The sequence below is a fragment of the Sylvia atricapilla genome, chromosome 1 (assembly GCF_009819655.1).
Source record: "Sylvia atricapilla isolate bSylAtr1 chromosome 1, bSylAtr1.pri, whole genome shotgun sequence".
NCBI classification, from domain to species: Eukaryota; Metazoa; Chordata; class Aves; order Passeriformes; family Sylviidae; genus Sylvia; species Sylvia atricapilla.
Window position 1 is genome coordinate 33,737,569 of NC_089140.1, and position 23,536 is coordinate 33,761,104.

The 23,536-nt window shown below is 49.5% G+C and overlaps 2 protein-coding genes across 2 annotated transcripts; both read right to left on the reverse strand.

Annotated features, from left to right (window-relative positions):
• Positions 1 to 6,914: 6,914 nt before the first annotated feature.
• Positions 6,915 to 9,484, reverse strand: HOXA1 (homeobox A1). The gene is made up of 2 exons (XM_066325609.1): positions 8,794 to 9,484; positions 6,915 to 8,348 (listed from the first exon to the last, which is right to left on the reverse strand). The coding sequence occupies exons 1-2, from the start codon at positions 9,410 to 9,412 to the stop codon at positions 7,993 to 7,995; spliced, it is 975 nt and encodes a 324-aa protein (XP_066181706.1). The 5' UTR covers positions 9,413 to 9,484; the 3' UTR covers positions 6,915 to 7,992.
• Positions 9,485 to 13,550: 4,066 nt separating this feature from the next.
• Positions 13,551 to 17,024, reverse strand: HOXA2 (homeobox A2). The gene is made up of 2 exons (XM_066319165.1): positions 15,799 to 17,024; positions 13,551 to 15,112 (listed from the first exon to the last, which is right to left on the reverse strand). The coding sequence occupies exons 1-2, from the start codon at positions 16,178 to 16,180 to the stop codon at positions 14,358 to 14,360; spliced, it is 1,137 nt and encodes a 378-aa protein (XP_066175262.1). The 5' UTR covers positions 16,181 to 17,024; the 3' UTR covers positions 13,551 to 14,357.
• Positions 17,025 to 23,536: the final 6,512 nt, after the last annotated feature.

The following is a 23,536-nucleotide window of genomic DNA, read 5'->3' on the forward strand; positions in this document are numbered from 1 at the left end:
TTTGCATTTCTTTTGATTGCCACCTATGGGATAGGGTGAGAAAAAATGGTTTGTTTCTGATAGCAGCAAATATTTTAAATGCATCCCCTTCCCCTTCCAAAATCAGAATTCATCTATGGTTGGCTCATAAAGGATTTTAAAAAACAAACAAACAAACAAAAAAACACACTGCTGTCTTCTCAGCAAAAAGCAATGTTGTTGAATATGGAGTTTCCAGTTAGGGCCTGATCCAAAACCTAAGGTAATAGCTATGTCTTCTTCTCTTTCAGATCCAACAAAAGTGAGAGTCACCCTGTATGGCTGACCAGTCTCAAAACATATCATGATGTTCAAAAAAGGGGATTACATAGAGATTATCTGGATTTCTAGTGTCTCTCCTCTGATTTGCATTGAAACTCTCTCGTTAAAGGGTCCTCAGCAGAATTTTCTGTGGGTTTGGCTGTGTTATATACTTTACTGTATAAATGCTGTTTATATGCTTTACTGTATAAATGCTGTTCAACTCCTGGGATGAGAAAGATGTGATCTGAAGAGAGAAACTTATCTTTACTGGTGGATTTCCAGGCTCAGCGAGGCTAATTTTTGAATTTACAGACTTGAGGGCCTCAGGTGAGCTGAGTCTCTCTGAGCAATGAGCCACAGGAGGTCCCACTCAAAGCCAAAATATGCATCAGGTACAAGCCTCAAAATCTTTCAAAGCTTTCAATCTGTGAGCTGACTCGAAAAATGCTTGGGTGGTGCCTTTTTACATGAAACTTTACGTGAAAGTTTTTGGGGACATACATATTCCTATGGACATAGAAAAAAACTAAAACACTGCATGTTTCCTGTGCAGTGGGATCTGAGCTCTGTCACTGAAGACAGGTCTTCTCAGACCCTTTTTGCCCCACCTTCTATTTCCATGATCACTGCCTTGCCTCATAGCGCTGTCAGAAATACAGAAAATAAAATATACAGAGGGATGTAATGAACTGCAAAGCCCCATGGGGTCCTGCCTGTCTGCAATACCCACTTCTATGTTGAAACATATTGTTCATGTTAATACTGTTTGCTGGTAGGAGTGTTCCTCCAAGATAACATTTTTGTGCAGTGAAATATGCATGGCTCTCAGATGGCTCAGCTCAGATGGGATCACCTTTCAGTTTCTAGACAGTGTTATTTTTTTATCCTTTTTTTTCCCCATCACAGCATGAAGAACACAACACTACCCCACCAATGCCTTTTGTTTTATGACCCATCTGTCCATAGAACTACGCAAGGATGTTAAATTCACTGATAGTGCAGAGCTGTGCTGCAGGGATTTTATTTCTTGCAAAACAGAGTAATCTTGTCCACGTGTCTACCTTTGCTGGGTGCTAGTAGGAATATTTCACAACTATATGAAGAAAATAAATTGATGTTTGGATGACATTTCCACTGCAACTGATGTTTTGCACTAGAGTTATTTGACATAATATACCCATTACAAAAGTAAAGAAAAAAATTGGTTTTATTGGAATGGAAGAGTTTCAATTAAAACTGTGTAGAAATTCCCACTTTTGTGGCTTAGCCCTTTCCATGACCTTCACCTCCTTATGAGGTGGGAAGTTTGGACAAGCGTTTGTCTTCCAAGACCTCTCCAATATGCCCCCACTGCTCGCAGAAGGGGTCTGTGATTTATACAGGTGTGTTTTGCACCTGAAGGTTCACCGGTGTGCAGTGGAGGAGGCCCCCTGTTTCCACCACCAGCCTCATCCTCGCCCCCATCTCTTTTCATTACTTAACAAAGCTGGTCTCCTGTGTTTTCTCTGCTCTTTATTGCTTGTCACCGGGACTGAGTGACTGCTGAAGATGAGAGGGGATGAGGAGTGTGAAGAGGGAAGCTTCTGCCTTTGGTCTGAGCCTGACGGGGAATGATGAAAAACACATGGGCTATGAAAAAGTCCAGTCCAACTTTCTGTTTACCGAGCTCCCTAGAAACGTCAACATCTGTCACCAAGTTACCCCTAAAAGGGGCACCCCCTTGCTACAGGACCCCGATGGCAGGTCCCATCCCTCTTCCCCCAGCACGGGCTGGAGCGGAGGGGTGTTGACAGAGGGAACGGGAGGTTATCCGGGATTTGGTGATGGCTGTATTAATAGACAAAGGACATCAGAAGCGGCATCCCTGGCTCAGCGCTGCGGTGCCACCTTAGGCTCGGGCAGAGATAGGATGGGTGCCAGGGTACCCCTCGGGTGAGCCTGGCTTTTGGCGTGCCCGCAGGCGGGTCCCGAGGGAGAGCCGCGCTGAGCTGGGTGCGGAGGAGCCGCGGCCCCGGCAGCCCCGGGCCGAGAGGAGCGGCCCCGCGCCCCCGTTATTCCAATCCACACAACGAATGCTCCTCGTATTAGTAATTTCACCAAGATCAAATACAAAGACAGCTGCGAATGAAATCGATCCCTACAAAATGAGTTAGCGAAGTGTTCAAAGTAGATATTTCCTTGTTCTTTTTTTCCCCTTTAATTTATGATAGTCGATAGCATATTGCTTTTTTTTTCCCCTTTTCTTCTTCCTTTTTTTTTTTTTTTTTTTTTTTTTTTTTTTCTTCTTTTCTTCTCTGTCTCTTTGCTGGCGGAGAGTTACAACCCGGCATGGTTTAGAATGAGAACATGCATAAGTACCTTGGCAAAGCCAAGCTTATCGGATACAAACAGGAACCACTGCGCAGCGCCGAGACGCCGGGCGGGCATCGAGGCAGGCACCGGGGAAACACCGGGGCAAACACCGGGGCAAACACCGGGGCAAACACCGGGGCAAACATCGGGGCAGGGCGCGCTCGTCCCCTGCCTTTCGACCTCTCAGACACTGTCTGCAACTCTGGAGAGCAAGATGCTCCATGAGTGCCTGTATATTCCTAATCCCTCCGGCTGTCACTGGCTGCATCACATCTGAGACTGATGTGAACATAGGCACGAGAGTTTGTGACTGAGATTGGCTTCTTACCTCCCTCTGTCCCTCTTGTATTTGGGGTTATTTGATTTTTATTTTTTTTTCTACTTTTACTTTCTTGAGCGGGAGAAGTTTTGAAATACTTTGAGTTTGTGTTTATAAACTGGGCACTCGGAGAAGTCATCAGCCGACTACCAGTTTCATTGTACTCGAGGCTGATCACTATTCGACCACATTTTTATCAGAATCAGTAGTCCCGATGTAACTTCGTGAGACATACGCTTTCAAGGAAAATAGATTGGAAAACAAAAATAACGGTAAAAGTAATAGTTGAAATATTCTCCGTGTCGAACAAAGGCTTTACACTGTGTCACTACCCTGTAAAAAGTAGCACAGAAGCATTCTCCGAACCCATTCCTGCTCGTATTTGTGAAATGTGTAATCCTTTTGAAGTTACATGGCAAAGAGGACTCTTCGCATGATCAAAATCAACACAGTTTGCTCCCAAATGCCTAGGCACAAGAGAAGACTTTTTTCTCTAGATCACCCATTGATTTCATTGGTCTTTCCGAGCCTGAAACAAGAGTAACTGTGGCCTGTAATATTTTATGACACATAAACCATAAAAGAATAATGTTAACAATGAGAGTCGGCCAAGTAGTGTGCCTGAGGGAGAAAAGGAATGTTTGTCTTGGAAAAGGAGAAAGGCAAAAGGGAAAGAGAAAGAGGAAAAAGTGAGAAAGACAGACAAAAAAAAATAGGAAGAAAAGCAAGCAAGGAAGGAAGGAAGGAAGGTTCTCAAAAAAATTACATATCTGTTTATTCATATATTATTAATTTCATTATTTATGGGGGGGTTGTTGGGTTTTTTGTTTGGTTTTTCTTTGGTTTTGTTTGTTTTTTGGTTGGTTTGGATTTTTGTTGGGGGTTTTGGTTTTTTTTGTTTTGGTTTTTTGTTTGGTGGTGGGTTGCTTTTTTGGGTTTTTTTTGTGGTTACCAATTTACTGAGATCTCACAGAGCCAATTGCTGAAGAAAAACAAACAGGAGATCTTGCTCATAAGCTGACACGCAAAACATTCTTATACGACTCTTTCCCCCCTAAAAAAATAAAAAAAAAAAAAAAAGACAGCCCCGTGTCCCCGCCGGGTCCCGGGCCGTGCCGCGGCTGGGATCGGCCTCCCCGGGGCCGTCTCCAGCTCAGCGCTGCTGTCCCGGGCTCCGGCCTCGTTCGGAGCATCCCCGGGGCCTTGGCCGGCAGCTCTTCGCCCTCCGTGCCCAGGGTCCCCCGGCAGTCCCTGGGTGGGAGGGGGCATCGCTCAGATAAAGCAGTTTGCCGGGAAAAAGCCGCTCCAGTCTATAGCCCAAACGTGAGCTGCCATCAGAGAGTTACTAATAAGTCCCTATTAAGCATGCATTTATGCAGTGATTATGTGAACTTTGGCCTTTGAAGAGTCCCAGCAATTAACGGCGACGTCTCTCGCGTTTTGCCCAGATTTTCTACTCTTTCCCCATACAGGATGGAGAGGGGAGCGCGGCTCCACCAGCGCCTCCAGCTGCCGGGTGCCTCTCCATCCGCCCCTTTCCTCATCACTGTTGAGGAGAAAGCCCCAAGCACTTCTCCCTTTGCCCCCGGACCCCTGCGTGAAAATGCCGGGTCCTTTGCGGGATGTGGGGTTTTTTTCCCCTCACTCCAGTAATGTACCTCTCGCCAGGGATACCCGCCTGAGCGTCGGATGCAGCGCGGGGAAGATGCCGAGTTTTTGCTGTCTCCACAAAATAGCGGAAAGCTGTTCGAATTTAGTAAAAAAAAAAAAAAAAAAAATGCTGGTCAAAAATGAGAGGAAAGTTGCCACTGCCAGGGAGACAGCGAGAGGGAGAGAGGGAGAGGGATGACTCTGTAATTGTTGCCTTTATCAAGGCTGTGAGATTAACTACTGGGATTTATTCTAAAGTGACCCATCACCGAATTCATTTCTGCTTGAACTTTCGGTGAACCTGAGATTAAAGAGGGGAGAGCAGCTAAGCAGTTTGTTGTTAGCTGCCTTTTCAACAGCCCTTTCAGACTGAGTAAATATTGATCGGTTTCAATCTGATTGCCCCAGAGGAAAACACCAAAGCATCTCAATAGCCTCCAAAAGTAAACTTTAAAGGTGAACAGCAGAAATGGCCTTAAGTATGATAGGAAGACACTAAACTCCGTTTGACATTTGAATGCGATTTTTGTTGACGAGTTTCGATGGGACGGGGGTTTTTTTCTTCATTTTTCCTCCTGAGATTCCGGAGAGAATAATTTTATTTTTTTTTATTTTAAAATGAGTTTAAAAAATTCTTATAAGCTGAAAAGTAAATTATTATCTTCATTATAAGCGCTTTGGGGGCGGGGGGGTTAGCGACATTTTTGTGGTAGAAACTATAAGCTAGAGATTTTCATTTCTCTTCGCTGCACCCCTGAACCCAAAGGCTGATGGTATCGAAATAGTATTAACGTTAATAAAATGAGACAGGATCGGGAGGTTTGGAGCGTCTTTGCTTGAAATACATTATGACTGTGGGGGGGTGGGGGTGGAGGGAGTGTGGGGGATGAAGAAATAAATACATAAATATATGTATATATAGGATTTGGGCTCGGAAGGAGATGGGACTCTTTGGCCGAGAATCGTTCATCGCAGATTGACGCACTGACTTGTCTTGTCTCTCGTATTTAGGCTGTAATTTATGGCCGCTCTTTCTAACACATTAAGTCAACAACACTGGTGGAATCGAGTTGTAGATCCGGATTCCAGCTATGTTTAGATCCAGATTTCGATATTGAAATGCCCTCATTGGCATGTAAATGCCACTTTAACACATCCAAGGCTCTGGAAGAAGGCCATCTGTTTTGCTTTGTGGCTTTACACTAATAAACAAAAGGTAAAGTATATGGCAGGCGGGGAAATGAAAGAAATCGAGGCATCGGCGGGAGCCTTTGGAGACAGCCCTGCTCCCTTGCAGATAGCTCGGCTCTTGATATGGCCGCCGCGCCTTGCAAATCAGGGCTTGTCTCTTTTGACACCGAAGTGAAGAAAATTTCCTTGACTCTCTGCGGATCCCGCAAAGTAAAGCCTGCGTGGGCAGAGCAGCCCCAGGAGAAGCCCGGTAGCACTTCCCGCAGCTGGGCCGGGTGAAGGAGATGTTAGGCGTGTTTGCGTTGTAATTCAAGAGGCATCAGTGACCGGCGATATCCCCCGTCCAGCTGAGCGTGCCTCTGCTCTGTCCTGCCACCCAAGTTCTCCCCACAGAGGCTCCTCTCCCTTCCCGACCTGCTGTTCACTTGACATTTCTGGGAATAGTTATCGTATTTACCTGCAAGAGCTTTCTCTTGTACACCAAAAGGCGGAGAGGGGGCTGAGGGGAGAAAGAGGGGAAGAGACGGTGGAAGGGGCTGGCGTTAACTCCAAAAACACACTGGGAACCATCTCCCACTTTGGCACCCTGCCAAGCACTGGGGATGGCAGCTTAGGGGGGGAGAGAGAAGCTGGACAAGCTTAGTGCCCAAGCTAATTAAACGTGCAGTCCTTGGAGAGGGGCCTGCAGTGTGAGGAAAGATTGGCTGAAGAGAGTTTCTGCTTTTGGAGGGTGCTCTGTTTATTTAAGTGTCAGCATCCATCCCGAGGTGAAAAGGTTAGCACTTGACCCAGGAAGTTCTCCTGTTCGTGCTTCAGAATTAGATTGGGATCATAAATTCCTCCCAGTTGCAGAGAATGGAGAGAAGGGCCTTATATTGTCTAAAAACAGTATTATTTGAGCATAGGAGAGGAAGAAGTTTTGTGTAGGAAGTCAGATTGGGCAGCCAGAGCTCTGACTCTGACAAAACAACATAGGAGGAGTAAGGCTGTGAGACTCTCACTCCCTTTCCCCCTTGGAAAGACCCCAGTAGAAGAAAATAAGGGAAATAGAACTGCTGAGCCCAGCCTGTGACTCAGCGCTGACGTCACGCAGAAGTAGGCAGACGAGGGCTACCTGAAAGTGGAATATATTTATTACAGACATTATAAGGACCCGTAAATCCTGCCCTGGATTCCACCACCGGTAGAATCACAGCGCCATTCGTGATTGTACAGAAAAATCAGGAGGACATTTTGCTCACACACGACAACTGATAGAACTCAGTGTACCCGCAGTACAGCAAAGCACGGTGCGTCATGCAAAGGTCTGGACACCAACCACAGAAATTATACATTCATTTGGCCATTTGTCACATTCACGAGTAGTTTGAAAAGACATCGAGTCTAAAGGAAGGTTAATATGAAAATAGGAAGGGATGAGGTCTTTCAGATGGTTGTACCCTTCAGCTGAGCATAATCCAACACAGCTTTGGGGACAGGGGGAGGAAGAGAGGGAGCAAGCACACCGGGTAAGGTTTAAAAAACCTAGTGCAATTGAAGCCTTGTTTGTCACATTTAAAGAAATAACGCTACTTTTTCGAGGTATCTGCTTGAGCTTAAGACGTTTACTTGATACAGTCGTCTACTTTACCAATATAAAAATGGATCCAGTTTGGCGAATGCACTCACCCTGCTTAACCTGATAATCGAAACATCATTCTAGAAAAATCTGTAAAAAGATAAATCTCTCGGACAAAGTATTTACAAGCAACAAACTCATTGACACGAACAAAGAATACATTAAATTAAGGGGATGAAAGTCCTATAAGTCGTGTAAACACTTGCAATAGTGCATCTCTTTGTGAGGTTATGTACCCTAAATAACCTGTCTTTCACTCAGGGAAACTCGGTGGAGCGTCCTTGCAGTGGAGGAGGGAGACCCTTACGCTTATGCCAACACAGCTCCTCCAGCAGAAAAGGAACGGGGGACCGGGAAGAAAATTCCCCTGGCACCAAGGTGCCGGGACCCGACGGAGCCGGCACCCCCGGGATCGGACGGCGGCGGAGGTAGCGGGGGAGGGAGCGGCAGCTCGCCGGCACCTCTCGGGGATACCGACCGACCGAGAGACCGACCGAGGGACCGACAGAACGGCGGGGGACGGACGCGTGCCGCGCTGGCGGGGGCGTCGCGCCGGGCTGCCGTCGGGGCACTGCCGGGCTCAGTTGGAGGCAGCGAGCGTGTCCGAGGCGGAGGAGGCGGGCGAGGCGCTGCAGGGCGAGGAGCAGGACTTCTCGGACGAGTCCTCCGCCTTCTCCTCGCAGCCCGTGGGGGTGGCGGGGGAGATGGGCAGCAGCCCCTCTTTCTCCCGTTTCTTTTGCTTCATCCGCCGGTTCTGGAACCAGATCTTCACCTGCGTCTCGTTGAGCTGGAGGGAGGCGGCGATCTCCACCCGCCTGGCCCTGGTCAGGTATTTGTTGAAATGAAACTCCTTCTCCAGCTCGGTGAGCTGCTTGGTGGTGAAGTTAGTTCTGACGGTGTTGGGCTGCCCCACGAAGCCGTACTCGCCAGCCTTGCCTGCGAGGGGACATGCAGCGGTAAGTAAGTGAGCGCAAATGATTTATAGGCGATGTAATCAATATGTCCACACCGGCTAAGCGATAGGGAGCAAGAACCTCCTAGGATAAGAGGGAAACCCCGGCAGGGTGAGTGATGGAGTGCGAGGTGCTAAACCGGAGTCAGCCTCTAGTGTCAGAGCAAACTTGATAAGTGGTTTATGAATTATCAGAAATATGACCACGGGAGAGGAGGAGAAGCGGGGAGTCAGGGACGAGTGAGGAATAAGCTGCGCTGGCTTTCAGCTCCGCGGGCAGACAGCCGCGACTTCTCCCAGAGGTGAGGGCCGCCCTACCTGCCCAGCGCCCCGCGGGATACCGCGCCTCTTTACCCGCACCCGCGGAGAGAGAGAGAGAGAGAGAGAGAGGAGCGGCCCCCCGCCCCGGCCCACCCGCCGGCCACTGACCTGTTTTGGGTGGGTTTCTTTTCACTTTCATCCAGTCGAAGGTTTGCGCCGGCGGCGAGGTCTCGGTGGAGGGGGAGCGGGCGTTTTCCCGGTGGCCAGCGTGGAGGGGAGACAGGGCATGGTTGTAGGTGCCCAGGGGCAGGCTCTGCTGCTCCTGCCCGTACGGGGGAGGCACGTACTGAGCGGAGGCCCCCGCGTAGCCCTGGGGCGGGAGCGGGTGCTGCGCAGCGGCGGACGAGGAGATGCTCCCCGAGTACACGGCGGGGGCACAGGGAGGGAAGCCGCCGCCCAGCTCCGCGTCCTGCCCCAGGGTGTAAGGGCCGTACGCCGCTCCGAAGCCCTGCGCGCTGTAGGTCGGGCCGCAGCCGGGGTGCGCGTAGGACACCCCCAGCCCGCCGTGGTGCTGGTAGGCGGCGGGCTGGGCCGGGGTGTGGTGATGGTGGCGGTGGGGGCTGATGGGCACCCCGCGGCCCGCCAGGAAGCGGTCCTCTCCGCTGCAGCTGCCGGCGCTGACGGCGCAGGGCTGGAAAGTTGTAATCCCGTGGTCGGGGTGGTAGGCGCGGGCGGCGCAGCCCCCCGCCTCGCCGCCGAGGACGGGGTACTCGAGGAAGGAGCTCATCCTCGCCGCGTCCCTCTGTCACGCCGCCACCGGGTCTTCAGCGTCCGGCGGGGCCGCGCCAACTTTCCCACTTCCTCCATGGGGCCGGCAGGAAAATGACACGAAGGCGCCGGCAGCGGGCAGGCACGTGGGGGGCGGCAGCCAATGGCTGCGGCGCCCGCGGGGCTTCCCCGGCTCCTGTCGCTGATACAGCGCCGCGTCGGGGGCATTTAAACGCCGAGCGCTCCGAGCGCACGGCACCGCGGGGCAGGGAGGCGGCCGCCGGGGCCCCCGGGGGGTGGGGCGGGACACTCACACACACTCTCACACACTCACATACACACACCCCCGCCGCGGCAGCCCCCTGGGTCTCGTCCGCCAGCTGAGAAAGGAAGGCAGGAGGGACCCGGAGGCTGCGCCCGGCCCGCGGAGCCCACCGGCCGTCCCCTCCAGGGTGAGTGCTGCTGCCAGGGTGCCCCAGCATCACCCTGCTGTGGGCGCTGTCAAGCTTGCACGGGGCACCTCTGCTGCTCACCAAGCTTGCACGGGGCACCTCTGCCGTCGGCCGGGGCAGCGGCGGGGAGGGGGGAGGATGGGGGGGGAGGCGACTGAATCCACGGCACGGGGCGAGGAATGGGGCGGAGAGAGACAGAGACAGTGCTGAGAACATTGGCCTTTGGAACGGGAATGAGAAGCGGACCGTGGATGCGGTCGGGGACTTCTACGGGGATGGGAATTGAGATAGGGACAGGAATGAAGGTAAGGATAAAGTAGAGAATAGGCATGGGACCGAGGACAGGGATGCGGATGGGATGCTGGTGGAGATGGAGACGGTGACAGTGCCGGTGCCGAGGGATCTCGCTGGTCCTGCCCCGCCGCAGCCCAAACGCCACGCCAAGAGTTAAAGGGGCTTGTCCAGCCGCATCACCAGGCGGCCGCGGACATTAGCATGGAAATGAGGCGCTTTGGGGACTGACGGCCATTGTGCTCTCCCAGGCTCACCGGCCACCCTCTGGCCCTCTTCCCTGCTCCCCCCGCACCTCCGCCGGGCTCACCCTCGCCGGCCCAGGGTTGGCGTAGGGAAGGAGGAGCCGGGGGCAGGAGGACGAACGATTAGACGATGGCCCGCAGTCCATCTGCTGTGCTCCCGCAGAGCCGCTGCCGCCCGTCCGCCCTGGGACTGGGTGGGGGGTCGGCTGTCCGGGGTGCCGCAGGTCGCAGCCCGAGGAGGCGACCCGGGGCAGGGGCAGAGGAGCGCCGAGAGGTGCAGGGCCCGCAGCCCCGGCCCCTTTGTCCCTGCGCTCCGCCACCCGGGTCGGCCGTGGGGAGAGGTGGCAGATGGCCAGTGGCAGAGGCCGCCCCAGGACCCTTGGGAACCGCGCTGAGCATCGACTCCAACCTACCCCTCCCCGGCACCGTGGGGAGGTGGGTCAAAAAATGGGTCCGTGGCCAGAGAAGAACGGACGGCGGCGAGATGTGGGTTACGACCTCATATTCGGTTTACGTATGCGGAAAGGGAAAGGGGAGGTAAAGGCCGGGCATCCGTCTGTCCCAGAGCACCCAGCCGTCTGCAGGCAGAAAGGACGGCACCAAAAGTCTTCAAAAGAAGTTCTGCAAAACGTCAGCCTCGAAGAAAGATGGATGGAAAGTCATATCCCCTGACACCAGCCCCAGGAGGGGCTACCCCCTCTCTATTTCTGCAGGTGCCGGCTCTTACGTACCTCTGTTCTCACGCTCGATTCTTGCTTGTTTTGAAACCCAAAAGGCTCTTCTTCCCCGCCACCACACCCCGCTCACGAATACACGCACACACCCACATACACAGCCTCAAGCTCCTCCCTCCCACATGAACTACAACACTCTCTCCTAGGTGCAAAGCTCTCCGAGTGCTGTTAGGTCAGCCCGTATCCCACGGCATCTGCACGGCCTCTCCACTGTCAGCCAAAACCGGAGGGCGCCTCTCTCCACCACGCGTCTATCTCGGTGCCCTCAGTATGTCTATTTGTTCTGATTTACTACAGAGGCAGGGATGGTTAAGGGCCCTCTGGAAAGGTTCAGTTTCTTAAACTGCAGGGGGGCGGAGTGGAGAAGAAGAGCAACAACACTCCAGAGGCACTTATGGTATTATACTGAGCCAATTTTGGCTATGGTTACAGTTGTAAAGACATTTATTTCATTCTTGTAAACCAGTTGTGATAAATACTGCATAAAGCAGAGAAAAAAAGACAGCGGTTAGGACTGCTTACTAATAAAAGGGCTGACATCTTATCAGTGCTTTTTTTCCTTCCGCCAAGGAAAAAAAAAAAACACCAAACAAACAAACAAACAAAAAACCCAAAAACCAATTGGTTTACTACAAGTAGATTCTTTTTACCAGTAAATTCCGATGAATCACTTTTCTTACAGTCTCCAGCATCCTGAAATCTTTTTTCTCTGCCTTTTGGATGCCATTGTCTCTTGTTGCATTGTCTTTTTGGCGGGGCTTTCGGGGTTTTGCTGCCCGCACTAAGCACGGGGGCAACATCGTGAGAAGGGTCGGAGCAGAGGAGGAACACACTCCACAGCCTCCCTCCTCCGCGGCCAGGCGAGGGGGGAGCTACTGCCCCTTCCCCCTGCCCTCAGGTCATCCCGGCCCCTCCGCGCCCCTCCGCGGCTTCGCTCCGCGTTTCCTGCCACGGAACTGAGGCTGAGGGGACGATCCCGGCTCTTTCGGCTTTTCCGTGGGAGTGTGCTCCCGCTGTGGCCCCAGAGTTCACTCGGAGCCTCGGGGGCGGCTCCTGCTTGCTGAATTCCCCCATTTATTTAAATGGAGTTTGCGAGAAGTTTAAACCTTGTAGCACATTTCTTTCTTCTTTTTTTTTTTTTTTTTCTTTCTATTTTTTTTAATGTTTCTGGTTTTTGTTTGGTTTTGGTTGGGTTTTTCTGGTTGTTTGTTTTGTTGCCTCTTTTTTTTTTTTTTTTTTTTTTTTTTTTTTTTTTTTTTTTTTTTGAGGGGAGTGTTTGTCTTAATATTTGGGGGTTTTTTAGCTCGTTCTGCTTTGGTTATTTTTAAGCGTTGTCAGCATCCGGAAATCTGGGCACAAAAGAAACCCCAACCCTTACACGCACGTTGCGGTCCAATCTAACCCAGTGGCAGAGGAGTGAAAATGCCGGTGAGGCTGCTCGCTTTCCGCAGGGACATGGCTGGAGCAGAGGGAAGGAGGAGAACCAAGGCCGAGGTTTCACTGCGCCCGCAGCTCAGCCAAGCTGTTGTTTTAAAAGAGCAATAAAAGTGAATTATGACTAAACGCCTTCTCACTTAATGGTTTTAGACGGGGATCCCCAGCCCCGGCAAATACGTAAGAGGATTTTTATTTGTGAATGTGTTCCTGCAATTGATCTCTTTGATGACATTCTCATTCATAGAAAGAGTTTGATTTATGACTTTCGGAAGAATTGCGTTCAGCCCTTCCAGCTATAACCCACGCATCCCAGCTCCACAACGTGTTACGGGGCTGGGAGACAGCACTGCTCGCATGGACGGACAGCAGAGCCCCGCTCACAAACCCCCACCCAAGCCCCGCTCGCTTGTGGAACCACTCGCACTCACACGCACTCAAGGAGCCGCGCACGGGATCCCCCGGCCCCGGGGCGGGCAGAGCCTCGCTGGCATCTGTTGCTCGGTTTTAGACCGAAGGATGAGGCTCACCCTCCGCTTTGGGGTCCGGCAGCGCATGTTAGCAGGCGATTTGGTGGAGATTTCTGAAAGCCCGTCTTTGCCGCCTCCCGCAGAAGAGTGGGGAGCCCGAGGAAATTGTAACTTTAAAGTCAGAGATTCCCCCTTTTCGTTATCGGTCTTTCACCTCCCAAGAAGGCTTACACAGAAAAATATCTTCGGGTCTGCCCCCGCACCGCCCCCGAGAAGGATGGAGAGTAGAGGCCGGTTCCTCCCTAAATACTTTTTTCTTCCCCCTGCGTTTCTGCCACCCTTTTGATTTCACAGGCACTAACTTCTCCATTTCCTCTCCTCCTAGGGCTGGTTTCTTGGATAACTCAGCACGTGAGAAGTAACCAACCACATTCTTTGGGAGCTCTGATATTTTTTAAGATACGTTTTCTGAAATACCTTGCTGGCTGCTTAGCACTACTTTCTAGAAAAGCAGGACAAATTAAAAAATAGAAAGTGCCTTTCCTTTCGTTCATGTAACATGCTGGTTTCTGCAGGAGACGCTTATCCTACTGAGTCTCTCCTGCGTTCTGCCTGTAACAGAGAAAGTCCTCGTTCATGCTTTTGTTACAGCTCAGGATTTCCAAGCTTTGTATCCTCACGGAGTAAGATGCCACGTTTATACATTAAAAGGAACAAAACTCCATCAAACCTGTGAACGGGTTTAATTCCTTTAGGGTTTTTTTTTTTTTTCTTTCCCTTGTGAGAATCCCTATAATAAAGGAAATGAACGAATTTTTCCTCTTTAGCGAATGTCCTAAATTGCCAAAAGGGAAGAGCTCCTTATCAGAAGGTTGGATTTTGATTATTAGTAAATTAATAGCGGAAGGGATGGGGAGAGATACCCGTCATGTTATCCATCTTGAAAGCAGAGAGAAAGAGAGGAGAAAGAGAAAGAAAAAAGAGAAAGCTCCTTGTAGCAAACAAGAATTTATTCTACCAAAAATACTTATGACAACGCATCCTAATGTAATACAAAAATAAAAAGAAAGTGAAGATACATCCCTATATGATCACTTTCTTACAGACCTCATATATTGCTTTCATAGAAGGACCTAGAATGTGGCTAGGTTAAAATTGAACACAACTAAAACTTCGTAAGAAACGGCAAAATGGCATATCAGAGGGACGTAGCAAACAGAAAATACTGAAGAGGGAAAGGGAGGGGGGAAATAAAATTAATTCACTGAAAAGGGGGGGTGGGAACCAGAAGAATAAGGAGGATAAAGTAGGACCCTTGGAGAGGACGTCTTTAATTTCTTAGTAATTCAGATGCTGCAAGTCAATTGTGGTGAGTGTGTCTGTAAAAAAGTCAAAACTGTCAGCGGAGATATCTACGGGACTGTCCAGAGATCCTGGCAAACTGGGAGAAACTGCATCTGAAAGCTGTAGGCAGGAATCTGTGGAGAAAACGTTAAAGTCCTGTAAAGAAGGGACATCTAGGGCCTCAGGACTGTCATTGTTCAGGCCAGCTGCACAGTTCTGGGCCATTGTTGAGAGGCAGTTTTGAACAGTGGGTGACTGATGTTGAAAATGTTTCAGATTTTTCTCATTGCTCGTTAAAGGCGAAACGGGGAAAGTTTGGGATTCGCCATTGTGCGCATTCTGCGCCTGCTGCTGGGAGAGGGCATTCTGCTGGAAAGCGTAGCCTTCCCGCTCCAGGAGAGCGCCGGAGACGTTGCTGAGGGCTTGCTCGAAGAGGGATTTCTCCTCCTCCTCCTCTTCTTCCTCGTCCACCGCTTTTTCGGGGTCCTCTAGGTTCTTAAATTTCCCCTCGCTGTTTTGATTCTCCTTGCACTGGGTCTGTCTCTTGTGCTTCATCCTCCTGTTCTGAAACCAGACTTTGACTTGTCTTTCAGTCAGATCCAGCAAGGCTGCGATCTCAACCCTCCTTGGTCTACAGAGGTACTTGTTGAAATGAAATTCTTTCTCTAGCTCCAAAAGCTGGGTGTTGGTGTAAGCCGTCCTCAGGCGCCTAGATCCACCGGTACCGCTATCGGGGATTTCAAGGGGGTCTGTTAAAAAAAAAAAAAGAAAGAAAAAAAAAAAAAAAAGAAAAACACCACCACCACACGCACCCCAAAGCATCACCGCCAGAACAGCGAAAGCAAAGACACACGGACAACACATACAAAACAGATAAATGCACGGATTGAATTTCAGCACCCCAGCACATCGCATCCCGGGGGGGTGGGGGGGAGTGCTCTCTCTGCATGTATGTGTCTATATCTATATGTCCATATAGCATAAAATAGCAACTGCAACAAAATGGCCGCCTTTGGATGCAGTAAACCCATTGTGTTGCACTGCTGAGCGCCCGGTGCTGCGTGCCCCTCGGCCACCTCCGCCAAATCGCTGCCTCCAGCTCCCCAACCTCCCCACACCAGAGCAAACTTTATATTAGCCATACCGCAATTTATAATTAATGCATCAGCTGCTTAGCTGAGCGGGAGCAATCTATCACTCTTCATTACTGTCAAATATCCTAACTCTAGGACGGCGAGACAAGAGAGGTCAGCTCCAACTCAAATAAATCATCCCGCATTAGGCAAGTTTGGGGAAAGTTTGGGTTTCCATCGAGCCCCGCCAGCTCCGTCCTTCCCGCCCGCCCGCCCTCCGCCTCGTCCCCCCGCGAAGCCGGGGGGATGCGGGGAGCCAAACTAGCGGCCCGGCGGGGCCGGCTGCACGTCTTTGGACTGACCTTTGTGGCTGAGGCAGGCAGGTCCAGCGGCTGAGGCGGAGGCCGAGGCGGGCGGCAGCGCGGATCGCTTGGACGCCTTTTTCTCTTTCATCCAGGGGTACTCCGGGGGCGGCGGGGCGCCGGCGGGGCCCGGGCTGCCGCTGCGGCCGCGGGGGCTCGCCTTGGGGCGACCGCCGCCGCTGTGGCGAGGGTGGCTGCCGGGGTTCAGGCTGGGGATGGTCTGCTCGAAAGGAGGAGGAATCAGTGTCGAGTGTGAAAGCGTCGAGTTCTTGATTGATGAACTTTGAAATGTATCACCGACAGGGGGAAAAGATGTCAGGCACTCAGCAAGCGATGGCTGGCTATTGATAAAACCGATCTCTCGCTCAAATGCGAAATTCATGGCCTTCAACTGGCAGCCCCCGCGGAGAAAAAGTTCCCTCGGATTCAGGGGCCTCGGGGGGAGGGGAAGGCCCAGGAAAAAGGAGAGAGAGGAGAAAAAAAATATAGCATAGAAGATCGCTGGTGGGGTGTTTTTTTTCTAATTCACTGATTACAGCCGTATGGGGACCGTGCTACTATTAAACTATTGAATTCATGGAGACAAGGTTGAAATTGGACCGAATTGGCTGTCACATGATTGCCTCTGCCCAATGACAATTTGGGCTTTAATCAAAAGAAGCCACTGTCTGTTTGATTGATCCAAAAAAGTCGGGAAGGAACGCCTCATTGGGGGCCAGAAAGGCTTTATTTACACTTTTTTTAAAAAAGGGGAAATGATATCTCGAGTATCTATCCCCTTGGCGTCCTAATCTGAAATGATCGGGGGTGGGGAGGAGGGTGCGTGTGCGTGGATATGTTTGTGAGAGAGGCTGCGAGAGAGAGTGTGTGTGTGTGTGCGTGTGTGTGTGTGGTGTGTGTGTGTCTGCTTGTCCTGCAGCCTGCTGCCTTCCTCGCATCCACCCGCACACTCTTCTCTCATTGTTTGGGACTGTCAGGAAAACGCTTTGCACCTCACAAATCATTTAAGCACCTCAATCTGACGCCTTGAGTCATTAACAAAGTAATCCATTAATCTTCAAAGTTTTGACACCGTCAGGCCCCCGCATAAGAAGTTGCACCCAGGCAAGAGTCTGAAGCAGAGGGTCTTGATTTTTTCCTGGGAATAGCACTTCCTCCAAAACTAGTTTCTCCTTCCCGACTCAGCCTCAATGGGCTCCTTTGTATTTATTTGCTTGTTTGTTTGTTTGGCTTTGTGTTCGTTTGATTTTTCTTTCTTTCTTTCTTTCTTTTTTCCTCTTTTCCTCTTTCTTTTTTCCCCTCTTCTGTTTTTGGTGGCTATCGGGTGTACAGTACGGAGAACAATCGGTCGCCGGTGCTGAGCCATTGTTTATCAGGATCTTCCTCAGCAACCTTGCTTCGAGAGGAAGAGTCACATAGGCAGCAGCCCTGGCGCTTCATGACTTCCCTCTCCAGTTGGCTTTCCGGGATTGGACCGTAACACATAACCCTAGGAGCACCTCTCTGGGCGAGCCAAATCGCGAGGCTGCAAACGCGTCTGGCTGTTAACTCTTAAAAAAAAGTATATATCCCGTGCCTTAGCTTGCAAACGATACTCCCGTCTGCTGGCATAATTTGCTTAATAACCGTAGTAGGCTGGGTCTGGTGAGTATTTTCGATTACCAGGAAATATATGGGCTGGTAGCGGGTTTGTTTTCGAGGGGCCAGACAGAGCGAAAATGCTGCGAGGCTCTGACTTGAGAGACGGCGCTCGCCTCCGATGCTTGGCTCTTGCCGCCGCCGCCTCAAGTCACCCCCGCCAGGTCGAGGCAAGTCCCGAATTTGGATGCTTTGGGCATAATTTTCCAACCATACTGAGGCGACAGGGAGAATGATGACAATGATGGCCACAATCACCAACCCGATGAATCCTGTGGTCACAGCCGCCCTAGACAGCCCTTGCTTGCCCGCGGAGCCCGGGGTGCACGGCAGGGTGGGGTGCGCCGGGGGCCGGGGGGATGGCGCTTCCGAGCCGCTCTCCGCGTCCTCCAGGAGCCAGAAACCATCGCCAGCGCGATGAGGTGCCGTCTCTCTTTATTTTCGGAGTTGCCAAACAGGGGTCGGCAACCGTCTTCGTAATTATATTAAAAAAAAAAAAATAAGGGGGGGGCAAGAAAAAAATAGAAAACAAGACCCCAAAGCACTTCAGTGGACCAGTCTGCGTCCAGTCTGCACCAAGTGCATTTTAAAAATCGGTTTTAAGTTAATGCACCCACAAGATATAGCATATCTGCGAAGGCATTGGAGAGAGGGGGAGGGGAGGGGCCGAGAGCCTTTAAATGGGCTTTTTGGTGGTTGCTTGTTTAAATAAAATATAGAACGAGACTGGTCATTTAATCCCTCAAAAGGGATGCCTTACAAATATCGATGCTGTTGGAAAATGCAAGGGGTTTAATTTTCTTGCTTTTAGTCCAAACAAAGCTCTGGTGGTGTCTGCCCGCGATCAATCTTGGCCGCCAAAAGGTTTGACAGCTACTGGCCCTTAAGAACACATTTAAAGCTTCTTGCTCTTTCCAAGATCAAATGTGGCCGTGAAAAGAGGCAGAGCAAGAAACGCAAGTAAACAAGGAAAAAAGCTGCTTTTAAAATATGCTGGCAGAGGACTGGGCTGCTTGTGGGAAAAGTCCGGTTTTATTTTGCTTCTTGGTGCCTACGTTTTCTTTTCTCTAATTTTTTTTTCCTTTTTTTTTTTTCCCTCTGGAAAATATTTGGATTGAGAGCAGGATGACAAATAATAAAGAGAGGGGTTTGGACTTTAACCAGGCTTTGTGAGTAAAACCTGTGTGGGTGTCTCTATTCTGCACATTTGTTTCTTGTGGTCAGTCTAATACAAAAACCACCTGGAACAAAACCTTTGCAGAAAGGACGCGAAATTCTTGGGAAAATCAATTACTGCTGCCTCCAGGGGGATCTTTTAATCGGACGAATCTTAAATGCAAAATTACAAATTCTTATTTGCAATCTACGGGCTCTGAAGAGAGGATTGAATACGGTTTATGGAAAGAAGGGGGAAAATCGCCTGTATTTTTCTTTCTTCGGGGTGGGAGGGGATTGAAACGCCAACTTCCTTCTATTTGAACATTTTCCTAAATGTAATTCGTGGTGCTAAAGGAACCACGCAGTAAGTATCGTGACTGTACCGTTACCTTTTGTTGTATCTAACCTAACTGATCCGAGAGCTGGGGGTGGGGGGGCGGCTTGAATTTTATATGGGCGCTCCTTTGAAACGAGCATTGTCTCGCAATGTTGCAAAAAGGCTTCCTTCTCCTACAGAAGTAATAATCAGTCGCTGGTCTGTATTGGGTAATAATCAGATTTCAGTGAAAAATATTAGCCTACATAGCCGTTCCTTCCACGGTTACATGTCTATATATACAATAAACAGCACGGTATAAATCTATTTGCTGTCCTTTTCTTTGACTGGGCATGCTTTATCTATTTATGCAGAAAAGCTCTATATAGATTCACGGATGCATGACAATGTTTCAGCATCAGGCAAGGATGGTTCTGGGAACAAGGTAAAGCCCAAAGATTAATAATATTTCACCATGAGACCAAAATGGCGACATTTTTTTTCTGTGCTCTAAAAGATACAGATGGTGAACAGCGTGCGTTATTATCTACACAGCATAGGAATATGTCTTTATAAACGTGCGGGGGTATATTTTACCTAGTCTATTAAGGTCCGTTTTGATTTATCTTTCAAGTTTCAATCTAAAAATTACGGACATTTGGCCTGAAAGGAAGAAAAATCGGATTTAAGCACGAGCACGCGTGTTCCCCCGTTCTACCTCGAGCCGATTGGGACCGGGGACCCCTCCGGGTGGCCATTTGGGGCCGGGACCGTCGCCCTTCTACAGTACCGTGTCCCCCCCGTCCGACACAAACACACACCCGCACACACATCCACACCCCCCCGCGGGAAGAAATGGAGCACTAGGCTCCCCTCCCCCACACCTTCAGCCTGCCGTGGGAGGAAAGCCGGCTCAGCAAGAATGAAACCAGTAAAATATTTTTTTAAAGAAATAATAATTACGGGAAAATAAAGAGGGAAAGGAAAAGGTGAGACCCCCACCTTAAAGGAAAAGGGGAAAACGGCGGGGTTAGCGAGTGGAAGGAGCAGCAGTGCGCGCATTCGCGGTTCGGCCAGACCCTGCTCTCCCACCCTGCTCCCCGGTGCTGCCCGGCCTCCGCCGCCTGGCCCGGGGCGCCAGCCCAGCGACAGGGAGGCCCCACCGCACCCACGGGGAGCTTTTTCCTGAGCTGCGGTGCCTGTGCTTCCCGCACAGCCTGTACACCCACAGCCCGGGCTGTCCCCCCGGCAGCTCCGCGGCCGGTCCCCCGCCGCACCCCGCGGGCAGGGGGCGAGCCGCGCCCGCCGGGCACCGCGCAGCGGGTGCGGGAGGAGGCGGCGGCCGCGGGCCCTGAAACCCAGCTGGAAGAAAGGGGAGGAAAAAAAAAAAAAAAAAAAAAAAGGGAGAGAGAGGAGGGAAAAAAAAAAATCTCTCCCTGCCTATGAAATGCTGAAAAGGCATCGCGGGGCCCTTCGGGTGAGCAGATCCTCGTGTAAGTTTACAGACGAGTTTCCTAGCTCCCCACGTCATGAAGGGCTCTCCATTCCCCTGCGCTTCGAAGAACGTGTTCTTAACTCTTTATTATTCAGAATAAAAACTTTATTTTTTTTTTCCAGAACGTGAGCAGCAAGGAATGTATAACTTTCAAAACAAATCTAGCCTTTTCAGCTTCACACACTTTTTGCCTAGCTGGATGTTACAAGCATAAAGTATTCAAACCGCGATCTTTTTTCCCAGATTTTATTGCATCGTCATCATCATTATTATCACTATTTTTAATAAAAGGAGTTAATAGTTTCCTTTCAAATGATATTTCTAACACGTGCCGATATGCCATCTAATATATGGCCTCCTGAATACTCAGGGTACAGATATTTTATATATATATAAATATGAACAAATGGGGATAAATAAAATTTTAAACACTTAGATTATTCAATGTTTGCGAAAAAAAAATATAAATAAATCTGAATGTTCACCAGCATACACACATTGAAAGACTTACACGTATCAATAATTGTCCAGGAAGTCCCTGTCCAAGCGCTTTTGATGTCTTTCTTGCTATTTAAAAGAAGTGCAATAAAAAAAATTGCTTCCCCGTGGGATCAATCATGTACGAACAAATTCACATTTAAGAATTCCTTTTATAGAAAATTTGTTCATATACCCTGTTTTGATAAAAGTGTAGAAGGTAAAGTATAAAGCCTCTGCATACTCCCAAAGTGAGACACAAGGCTACAGTTCAAGAAGATAAATATCCACTAGTGAAACTATAGAGCAATTCAAGCAACAAATATTGCTACGTCACATAAACTAGAAAACGCTTGTACGAAAGGAAACCAAACAAACCAAAACGAACAAAAGAAACGAGAAGGGAAGGGGAGGGCACATGTTGGGGGGAGGAGAGAGAAGGGAAGGGATGAGTACTTTCCAAAACTTGGGGGCTTGGTGTTCCTCTTAGTGACTCCTGTCTCTTACAGATGAGTGAGTTTGGGCGCTTCCTGAATTCTTCCCTGAGAAGGATGGTGAGCGGTAAGGTCTGTGTATGTTGGATGTGGATCACAAGGTCCGTGGTGGTGATTGTTGGCCATTGGCCCAGCCCCGCTGTAGTCCATGTTGGCAGAGGGAGGATGAGGGAGATGAGTTAGACCAAAGATGGAAGGCCCAGAATTGGTCATGGTCTCCACGTAGTTGCCCCCTACATAGACGGGGCTTCCCTGTATATGTGGATTCCCATAACCGTTGCCTTGAAGAGGATGAGTATCATATTCAGGTGTCACAGCTGCTGTCCCCGTGTATCTCTTTTGAGGAGGTGGGCAATTATTAAGAGGAGCAGTATACGATGCAGGGATGCCATAGGTGTTTTGATGAGGCTTGTTAAACGGTGGAGGCGACTGGGGCTCGTAGGGGACACTGTTTACTAAAGAATGCATAGAGTTTAGATAGCCCCCAGCAGCTGGAGGGACGGGGCTTCTGCTTGGGGACTGTCCTCCTGAAGAGGTCATCATACCCTTTCCCTTTTGATCCTTTTTGTATTTCATTCTGCGGTTTTGAAACCAGATTTTGATCTGTCTTTCTGTGAGATTGAGCAAATTAGCCATTTCTACCCTTCGTGGCCTGCAAAGGTACCTATTGAAGTGGAACTCCTTTTCCAGTTCTACCAGCTGGGCACTTGTGTAAGCTGTACGGGCTCGCTTAGAGGAGGCTTGCCCTGGAGGGCTTTTATCACCAGCACAACTCTCACCTATGTAAATCACACAAAGAACACAATCAGCATGGCGAACCTGCACATGGCAACATGAGAAAATGGCCAACAACACCAGCACCTGGAGAGTTCAGCTCCCAAAGTCAAGATGGATGCCCCCGTGTGCAACAAGTACTCCCCCGTGGCATGAGCTCAGTTGCACCTAGCTCCAAGCCTCTAAAGAGTTCCTCCACCTCAGCAGTGTCACTGTGTGACTACACTTGCTTTCCGTAAGAATGACAGCATGCAACATATCTTGAGCTTGGTAAAGAGGGGCAAGGAAGGTTCAGGGAAACACAGTGAGGTTTAGAAACTCTGAAAGTGAACCCTGTGGCTCTGCTGACATAGTGAGATCAGGGTCTTCAAGAACTAGCTGTTCTCCATTGGCGTAAAGACCTAAAGCCCTCTTTTCTCAAAACCCATATATATGTGTGTGTGTATATATATACATGCATCAGCTACATATGCCTGAAATTTAGGTATCTACAATACAAAATTTTAACATGTAAATATAGAATTGTCTGTAGAGTGGATTTTTTTTATCATGTCTGGTACATAGCACCAATATATGGTAGTGATTGTGAAGTATAATATATATAAAGAATAACATACTGTAGCTAGGCTTGCATATAGGCATAGAGATATATTTAAATGTTGCTGATTTTAATAAAGTAAGTACATGATATGGAAGGCTGTAAACAGCAGTGCTGCCACAGCTTTAAAAAGCAGACTGGCAAAACATTTGCTAAAGTTTTGAACTCTATTTCCAAAGCACATTAAAGTGAAAAAGAGGAAGAAGTCAGAATAAGCCTGACTTCTGGGCTTTGGAGCTAGCACTGGCGTTATCAGTTTGGGTTTCCTAGAGTAATAAAAGCTTTGATATACACTTCCATCCCTCAAATAATGTTTTATGGGCTGAAGTTTATGGCACTCCAGAATGATTTTTGTTTACCAGGCTTGTAACTTTGCCAATCAGCTTATTAAAATAGGAAGAGGTTCTGGCTGTATGCAGGGCATTGATCCTGCCTGCACATGATTATGAGCTATTTTATTCCCGTTACACTTCAGCAGAGATAGGTCACTGTCTTATTAATCTAACAGCACCATGCCAACAAAGTACTCGGGACAAGCCTCTGGCTTAAGGCCTGGGCTGCTCCACACTGACATGATTTACTGAAGGGAGGATTACCTAGGAAATGTGATAGATGCTGGAGGGCACAAGTGGTTCTGCCACTGGGAAGCAAAGTCAGTTCAGACCCATTCTGCAAGGCTGGGAAAGTTTTGTATGGGGTGGTTTTTTTCACTGAGCTCCCCTCAGTGAAAAAGCTGAGTGATGGCAAGCCCTTTCCAAAAGCTTCATGGGCTCAACTCAGAGGGTAAA